General features: G+C 32.2%; 1 protein-coding gene across 1 annotated transcript; it reads left to right on the top strand.

Moving 5' to 3' along the window:
• The first annotated feature begins 2,433 nt into the window (after window positions 1-2,433).
• On the top strand, window positions 2,434-2,922 carry LOC132736921 (ficolin-1-like). Its single transcript, XM_060724131.1, has one exon. It carries the CDS (start codon window positions 2,434-2,436, stop codon window positions 2,920-2,922), a length of 489 nt encoding a protein of 162 aa, XP_060580114.1.
• Window positions 2,923-10,292: the final 7,370 nt, after the last annotated feature.

Genomic DNA, 10,292 nt, shown 5'->3' with positions numbered 1-10,292 from the left:
GTCTTTGTTTGTACAAAGAATATCCAAGTAACCAAGTGCAAACTTTCTTTTGCAACTGAGTTGGACACGCGCATATAACGCGAGAGAAAATATAAAATGGTTATCTACATGCACTTAAAACTGCACTTAAAATAACCAGCTTTGTCTTATTCACTAAAGGACGGTGATATGGTGTCACCGTGACGTCATCTTAACGTTTATACGCCAAATAATTATCTTTCAATGTACTAACGAAAACCAAACATTATTTATCCCATGCGATAAAATATGTAATCTAGTGCACATTCATATTTTTAGGACTTACTTGCAACGTTATGTTAACCCATATGCCACCATTATGCACTCATGTACTGCATTGGCAGAGTCACAAAGTTTGTGATCGACATGACAGACCTCTTGTGACTCGGATGCTCCTAGCTAACTGCATTCATAACCTACAAGATCCATGACCTCTTATGTTGCTTGAAGAGATCAGATGTGACACAAGCTCGAGTTAAGTATATGAAACAAATTGGTTATTGTTGGTATTACTAGTACTTTCTGACTTTTAATATCTTTTCTTTAAGACGAAGATATTGTGAATCAGAAATATTGATAACGGAGAGAAAACCTACATATGATATTTTTCTTGAATTTAAGTCATTTTCAACTCCTTGCGTTTGACATATAAAAATATTACCACATCAAATAATCATATACTTTAAGGAATCATTCCTGAGCTCAAATTTGAAGGAAATTAAGATTGACTCTATATCATTTTTATGACATAATTGACAAATTTATTTGCGTTGGAGTTGCTAATTATTACGACATTAAAAAAGGAAATGTTCATAATAAATAAGACATTTTCAAATGTACCGATGGTTTCACGTAGATGTCTCGATTCTAAAAACGTCATTTTTTCCGATGATACTAAAAAACACAAGGTAGCTCAGTAGCCATTTTTATCTACATCTGCAACCCTCAAATCGTATTGGCAACTGCATGCAAACCGGGCACCGGTACTATATACATAGAGTAGCGCCATATTCCAAATTAATTTCATGTTCACATAAATTTATTTAATAATTGTGCTCTAAGTGTAATAAAAATGGGCGCAAAACAAAAGTTTTGTGTAGATTTTGTTTTAAATGGACACAGCATTTATTTGGTCATGATTTAAAATTCGTTATATTTTTTTTTTATTTCAGTTGTGGAATTAAACAAACTATAAAACATGAGGTAATATTTTTGATACTGATGAATGGAATATCATATGTATATTCTTCTTGGTGTATATGTAAGTTTTCAAGAAATACACTCATTTTGGAAGAAACATAATTAATGCCTTTGTTGATTGTTCAAGGCACCATTTTCAACTTCAGCCAATAGAAAATTATCTACGGTATGTATGTGTAGAATGTCAAAATAGTATTGTCATATTAATAAGATATCTCTTAACACCAATACAAAGGACTGCATCAAGACATATTTGTAAACATGCATCACAAAAGATTTTATTATACTTGGGAATAATTCAAAACCATTGAGATTACTCTCTTCAAAAATTTAATATTATTTTCTATGCAGGGAGTTTTTAAAATTGTTTTTAAAACTATCATCGTTATGAATTAAATGGTTGATATAGTAGTTAGCTAGGAATCTGATGTACTTTATTAATACATGTGATGTTAGGAAATGCCTATAATTCTTAAATTTCAGCACTTTGTGTGTGAATAAGTTGAAAAATCATATCATGCTGGATGAAAAGGCTGTTTTATCAATCACTATAACATATAACTTTTTTAATCTAGTTACATGTTTAAAGAGCAAGATTCTAAAGTTTTTTACTAAGAAAATAAAGAAAACAATTTAATTATTTCATTTTCTAGTAAAGTATGTTTTCTTTTTTGCTTATTCATGGAAAACACAAAGTTGACTTAAAACTTCATTTCATATTTTAAGAATACATCTGTTTTATTACTTTCATCTGGAGTTGCAATTTACATGGATTAAAATTTACTTATCTGTTTTTGTGTCATTATTGTGTATTTATAAATTGTAAATAGGACATAAAAATTATTAGGGATTTTTGTTCAGTCAAATATAACAACTTTTCAATCTGCCCTTCTCACCGTTGTGTTTTACTTGTGCACATGAACAAAAGAATATATAATAATACCACGCTTTTAAGGTGTTTTGTCTTAATATAGACTTAAAATACATGTATATATTGATTTAATCAAGGTTTTTGAATTTAAGACAACACGCTTTATTATTTTCAGTACTTGATAGTATAGCAACAACCTGGATAATGATCAAAACAACAAGTCAAAGAGGAATATTCCACTTATATTCCAGTCAGTGCAGTAAACAAATTACGACAAGGTTTTGAAGTTTACTGTGACCAAACTACAACCGGTGGAGGCTGGGTAGTATTTCAGAGGAGACTGAATGGAGAAACAGATTTTTTTTCGAAAATGGACTGAATATAAAAACGGCTTTGGTGATCTAAACAATGAGTTCTGGCTCGGTAATGATCATTTGAGTCTACTGACATCAGATGGAGAACACGAACTTCGAATAGAGATTGAAGATTTTGAGGGAAACAGTGCATATGCTAAGTACAGTAAGTTCAAGATATATCCGGAAGAAAACAATTACAAACTGGAGGTGAGTGGATACAGTGGAACTGCTCGAGATTCTCTTAAATATCATAATGGAATAATGTTCTCAACGTATGATAGAGATCAGGATACATGGTCGACGGTCAATTGTGCAATGATTCTTCATGGTGCGTGGTGGTATAATAGTTGCAACTATTCCAATCTCAATGGACGGTATTATAACCAGCCTGGCAAAATAGATAGTACTGGAATTACCTGGCATCATTGGAAGAAAAAAGAATACAGTTTGAAAAAAGTAGAAATGAAATTCCGTTAAGATGGGAAAGAAGATATCATCACAGTTGTAGCATTTTGTTATGTTAACTTTAAAGAAATTTTTCTTGCGATAGCTGATGAGACCACGCATAGTCTTATCACTGTAAGGTTCACTTATTCCGTAGTTACGTTGCCGATTGCAAATGTTACCTGACTTTAAGTAGTGCCTCATACATTCACGAGTATGTTATGTTTCCAATTGTTCAAAATTATAATAACTCAGGCAAAATGTGACTTCATCTTGTAATGAAATGTCTGCAAGATTCGCTTTTGCAAAATGTGTACAATGTTCTGCACTGATATCATCCGGATAAAATTAAACATTTTTACATTGACAGTAAATGGAATGAATTTAACACACTTAACTATCCAAAACAGTTAAAATAGGACACCGAAATATTTCAATACAGGGAATATAATTTGACGGTCACGTGCTACATTCAAAAACAATTTGCATAATGTTTATTAAAAAATTATAGAGAAAGAACTATGAATATATTTAAAACTAAATACATTTAAACGAATGCGTATGTTACAAAACATTGGAACCGGTATAAGAAATGGGACTTAAAAATGTGCAATTGTTAAGTTCCTGGCGCCAAAAGTTCAAATATTTCACACACAAAAATATTGCACGTGCAATATGCATATTGTTGGTCCTTATTCAATGATACGTGTTGTACATTGAAGGAAATAGAAGTTTGCACTTAATTCAATTTTGCACAAACCGACCAAAAATCTCCCATGGAATATATATATATGATCTACACCTACCTTCTACCCATATGGTCTCTTTCGATCGCGAGGGTAAACAAACGCAAACACACACACACCTCCGTAAGAAAAGGGGGAAATCTACTTAGAGATGCAGTTGACTGAAAAGTCGAGGAAAATAGGAAAACAGAGTTCGGGAGTCAGCAATCTCAACATTAGGTGCTTGACAGCAAAAGATGTCACGTTTTACGAAATGTTTCACAAAATAAAAAAAATCGAGATTTACCCGACACACATATTATTTAACAGGCATCCAGATGTTAGCAATCGCTCCATTGCTTGTCCTTCCTTGACACATTTAAACCATCGTTGAATGTCGAACTCTCTTAAGCTATTAATTAGAAATTATGTTATCAAACTTTGAGTAACATAATTTGGTAAGAGTTTAATACCAGTTTTAACAAATATCCATCATAAATCATTTTAATTATATCTCCGATGTATAATAATTATTGTACTGCTCTATTACATGATATCCGTATTAGGTATGCATATATTATATGTATGTGGAGTGCACATATGTTAAATATACCAAGAGCAAATTAAAGTTAACCAGAAAATAAGATCATGTTAGTCCTGTTAACACTGTAAGCATATACAAACATATAAATTAATAATTTATGACATAGAAATTTTAATTTAATGATAATTTTTGAAACTACATCCCGTATTAAACTTGGTTTTTTTTCTGTTCATTATAAACTTTTCTTTTTAGACTTTACGAGTATAAAGACTTCCCCTTTGATTTTTTGTATTTATTGAATTAAGGAATAAGTTGTCCAGCAAGACACAAGAAGAAAAAAACAACAGAAAATATGTTTCACGGCATTGCAAAGTAAATGTTTATTTACAATGAAAATACGACAAGTGAAAATACGCCTTTTATTCCATCAATATTTCATTTTATGAGTATATTATGAACTCAAATGGTACTTGTCTGCTTAGACTCTGGCGCAAAATGTTTACTTATTTTTAGTCAAAGTCTAAAATAAACATTAGTTAAAACAGAACTATACAAAAGGGTGTTATTCAAAGTAGGAGAGAAAGTTAATAGTTAAATATCTCCCTTTCATCCCTTACTTTACGTAATCACATAATTATATATATATGAAAGGTGAAATAAATTTACTGCGTGCTAGAAGATGCTGTTCCTGCACAGGATTCTAAGACAATAAAGTTGCCAAAGTCTTTAGGCCCCCACTTCTAGAATGAATATGTTGTTTTTTTCTGATGCAAAGAAATGAATGCCTTTCATTTTACAGGATAAAACATGGCGTTATGAAATTTTATATTAGAGAGTTTGTTTTTTTTCTTCCTTTTAATGTATTCATGACTTAGAAAAAGGGGCTTGATGCCTGGAAAAAAGTTTGAGTAAGGTTTTATGAGTTTATATATGTATATTTTATAATTGTAAGTTGCTTTTATTTTTCTGCTGTATTATGTAGTGCATGTATGGTATACCGTGTTTGAACATGCGTTAGAAGCCTTTCTTCACATAAATTTATAAAGCAACGGCCAAGTGTAAAGAATGGCAAATCATGTTGTCAGCACCGTCGTTCCGAATAACTGGTTATTCTGCTTCAAAATTTATCTTTAAGAATGACATTGCCGTGGTCCGTATCCGACGGCGAAAGCTGCATTTAGTGCCTTAACGGACAGATGGGACCTCATTAAGCATAGACTACAAACGTGCTAGCTAGCTGAGGGACTGGTAATTTTCCATAAATCGTGTGTAGTTGGGGACTGGTAATTTGCAAAAAAGAGTGAGTAGCTGAGGGACTGGTTATTTGCTATAAAAACGTGTGAAGTTCGGCACTTCCAATTACCAAAAACAGAGTGAGTAGCTTGGGACTGGTAATTTGCCATAAAAACGTGAGTAGCAGCTACGGACTGGCAATTTACCATTAAAAATGTGTAGCTGAGAAACTGGTAATTTGCCATACACAAGTGTAGCTGCGGACTGGTAATAGGCCATAAAGAATGTGAGTAGTTGGGGATATGTAATTTGCCATAAAAACGTGTGTAGCTATGCACTGACAATTTACCATAATCAAAGCACAGAAGGCGCTGAATTTGTTTGGGTCTCAGAATGTAAGAAAGGTGCAGGTTGTGAGATTATATGTATAGTGCCACCAATGCTTTCCAGCGTTTTTATTGTAGTAAATTGGCTATAAGACTAATTGCAACACTGATATTCAATCCAATGTTTATTTGACTTTAACAATTTGAAAAAAATGAGTTACCTTTACTGGGATTTGAACTCCAGACCTCTCGCTTCCTAAGCGAGCCCGAAAACCCTTCAGCCACGGTGAATTTATATGTGAACGGGCTGAAGAAAACCATATTATTCTAAATTAGGGCTTGTAACGACTTTAACTGTTGTTTAACACAGATGTAAATAATCCTGGAGCTTACTATAAGCATTTATATATTTATAAAGAATCAAAGGGCTGCAAGTTCTGTGGTATTTTCTGATCTTTGCAATCTAAATCGTACTGTATATCTGTATGCATTTTCCTGTATAGGTTTATTTTTATGTATTATAATTCATTTTGCAAGGCACCAGAGTTTGATACATACGGAATTCTGCATAACTAGAGTTGCATCAAAAAATCATTTATGTTCATTTTTTACGACAGTCACACTTTATCCTTGCATATCATGGCTACTTCCTTAACAAAAACACTTAAAAAAGAATTTAACAAAAAAAAAATGTTTCTCGACTGGGATTCGAACTCGAAACGTCTCACTCACTAAGCGAGCGCGTTACCACTGTACCACGGAGAAGTTATACACAGAAAGTCTGAATAATATCAAGTCATTCTAAATTTAGAACTTCTATTGCATTTCGGGTTTGTAATAATTTCAAGGTATTTTGTTCAGGGTAAACCTGTTGTTTAAAATTGAAGTAAATATTTTAGCGAAAATCCTCTCGCCCAAACAGTCCGACATGTAGAATCTATATATTCCACTACTCGGTTTGTGTAGTATTCGGTAATAAATAGTATTTTCATTGATAAAATCATATTCATCCGCGTTATTTGTGATTGTGCATTTATTGACAATTCTATAAGCCAACGCTATTGTTTAACTTTAAATGCGTTGTAATTTGTTGGATACTTGTAACAAAATAAAATATTTCTTTCTTTTAAATCGCTAGTTTTAAGCTGCTTTGAGAACTACTTGTTGTTAGGTTTGTCGTAAACTTCTGTGTCAGAGATTGAATGTCCGCTTTGTATTTAGTTATTTTCGATCAGAAAATACAATAAAACAATATTAGAAATCTTCGACCATTCGGGAAATACTTTGCTTGAAAATTGATGCGCCTGTCTTTGACCATCTTTACGCAGTGATCTCCCCTGAATTTTTCGGCTTTAGTGTACATACAAAAGGGAAGTAACCGCTTCAAAAAAGTGGACTACTTTCGGCATTTGCAATTAACAACATTAGACTCTGAAATTTCGCTACTATTATTTGTTTGGTCTGACGACCCAAACAAATAAAAACGTGTGTAGCTGAGGGACTGGTAATTTGACATACACATGTGTAGCTGCGGACTTGTAATAGGCCATAAAGAGTGTGAGTAGCTTGGGATAGGTAATTTGCCATAGAAACGTGTGTATCTGAGGGACTGGTAATTTGCCATAAACAGAGTGAGTAGCTGAGGGACTGGTTTTTGCCATAAAAACGTGTATAGCTACGGACTGGCAATTTACCATAAAAACTTGTGTAGCTGAGAAACTGGTTATTTGCCATACACATGTGTAGCTGCGGACTGGTAATAGGCCATAAAGAGTGTAAGTAGCTGGGGATAGGTAAGTTGCCATAGAAACGTGATTAGCTGAGGGACTGGTAATTTGATATAAAAACGTGTGTACCTTCGGACTGTTAACTTGCCATAAAAAGAGTGAGTAGTTGGGGACAGAAAATTTACCATAAAACGTGTTTAGCTGAGGGACTGGTATTCTGCATAAAAAACGTGTGTAGCTAAGGACTTGCAACTTACCATAAACAGAGTGAGTAACTGGGGACTGGTAATTTACAATAAAAACGTGTTTAGTTGGGGACAGGACAGGTAATTTCCGATCAAAACGTGAGTTATTGGACACATGGACATTTTGGTAGCAGAGCTCAAAATGCCTTAAAATCCAAATTAAATGTATATTTGTCAATCCAAGCACATGTCCTTATCATATATATCATAAATATGTAATATAAGCTCTTTTGAAAAAAAAATCATATTTCATCAACCTTAATAATACTATAGACGTTGAAATATGATTTTTTTTCAAAACAGCTTATATTGCAATATAGATAAATATTGACAATCTGAAAAATACAGAGTAACAATTTTGTCACAGAGAGAATATTGCTGGTATGATGAATAATTTTCCACTGAGAAAACGTAATTTTGACAAGATAAACAGCTAATCTATGTAAAGCTATTGTTTCATATGATTCTTCCCTTAATTATTTTATAATTACATTATATAATATCCTATATGTAGTATAATTCTAGAACTATTTTGTGCGTGCGTGCGTGCGTTTGTGTGTGTTGTATTTGTCTTTTCCTTGTCGAAGCAACTATTTTTGTCAACGTATAAGTCATTAAACGTCTACCACCTAACAAAGCACCCTCTTGTTTCCTATGATAGATGTACACATGCATTCTAGATTGACATATAATATATTAAGTAAAATATTATATGTATTTTCATTCTACATATTATTGTCGTTGTTGTTGTTGTTGGCATAATTAAAGAATATCAATATATGGAACGCAATTCAGGACTGTAAAACAAAAATATCAATATACCTCCGAATCCTTTATTAATCCATGATAATGTGATCTCGGAGTCATTACTTAAAGTCAATGCATATCTCAAATCTAATGTATGAAACATTATTACAAAAAAAGTTAATAGCTGAATGGTTGAATTAATTTACTTTACAAAATTAATTAATTTTAAATATGAAAAAATATGATAAATATTAATAATTAATGATAAAAAATTGTAAAAATAAAAGAGCAACAAAAACAACATTAAAATAATTTAACTTTTTATTCACTTTAAATCTTGAATTATAAAACCATGCTTAAATAATTCATGCTATTAAATAAAGAGAATGGAAAATTAAAAACAATATCTTAATTGCAATTTTTGTGAGAAGAAAAAGCTGATTTAAAATTAATTAAAATTCAATTCAATTTCCTTTTAACTTTATTAAAATTCAAACTTGAGTTCAAACAAAACGTTTGAGAGCTTTTTTGATGAAGAAGTTCGATAACCCGCACAACTTACCAAATGCTTTAGAAAAACCTAAACATTTAAAGCCTCAAACAACATCTTGAATTCAGTTTGAGTGTTAAAAAATATGAAATTATAAAATTTGATAGTTCACGCGTAAAAAATGACTTTAATACAGACAGTTCCACAAGTACAATGTTATAGCATCGTGTACATGTTGATCATATTATAAACTGCTTGATGTAATTGTTTCTGTAGACATAAGACGGGAGAAAATGCTTGATCCCTTTATGAGTATAAAATAAAATATTTTGTAATGTGTTGTACTTAATTGTTCATATAAAAAAACGCTGTAATACACGAATATTTTGATAAAAGTATCTCTTGTAACATCAAACTCCACGTTAACAGCTCTGATTCTTATTTTTGAGTTTATGCAAAAACCTGAGGAGATTGTTGTCACTGAACACAGTACTGGGTGGTCTCTTGATAACTGAAGATACGTAGACTTCAAAATGTTAATTGCAAGTATAAGAGCTAAACATCCCTTCTCAACAGTAGAGTATTTATTCTGATGTTTGTTTAACATATTAGCAAAGAAACAATCTGATGATCAACACCATTGTTGTCTTCTTGAATAAACACAGCGCAAGCACCAATATCACTAGCATCTAAAGCTAATTGGAAACATTTGTCAAAGTCTGGAGCTGAGAGAATTCGTGAGGTCTTTAGTACGGCTTTAAATTTTCCAAATGCAGTCTGATGCTTATTGTTCCAAACAAATTTGACACTTTTCTAAAGCAAATGTGTCAATGGCTTGGCAATAACAGAAATGTTTTTGCAAAACTTTCGGTAACAACGAGTCATACTAAGAAATCTCATCAATTATCCAATTGTCTACAGGAAAATCATTAATAGCTTCACTGCTTGTACTTCACGTTGACGGTAAATTGCACTTGCCAGTACCGTCCATGAACAGGCTTAATCAAACCGAGCCTGCAACATTTTCAATTTGCCGAGTTGGGATTTCTTTAAGGATTCTTATTTTCTCTGTTTTACTTATTGGATTCTGATTACCAATGGTTTTTGCATTTCCAGATGAGGAGGTATATTAACATGTGAATTTTGGGACAAAGGGAATGCTTATATGAGTTAAAGAATATTCATCAGCCAAACGAACAGCTTCCTCTAATTTGTATCTCATCTATTATGGCCTTGACATCAGAATTTATGTAACTCTTTAACTGTCCAACAAGAATCAAGTGGCGTAAATATTTTAATGCATTCCAACTTCTTTTTAAATGTAAGAAAATATTATCAACATCATTCTCATTAAAAGGTTTGTTTG

This window comes from Ruditapes philippinarum, unplaced genomic scaffold, assembly GCF_026571515.1.
Source record: "Ruditapes philippinarum isolate M1 unplaced genomic scaffold, ASM2657151v2 ctg3871_1_1_1_1, whole genome shotgun sequence".
Lineage (NCBI taxonomy): Eukaryota > Metazoa > Mollusca > Bivalvia > Venerida > Veneridae > Ruditapes > Ruditapes philippinarum.
The sequence above is the reverse complement of the archived record's forward strand: the minus strand, read 5'-3'. Positions and strand labels throughout refer to the sequence as shown.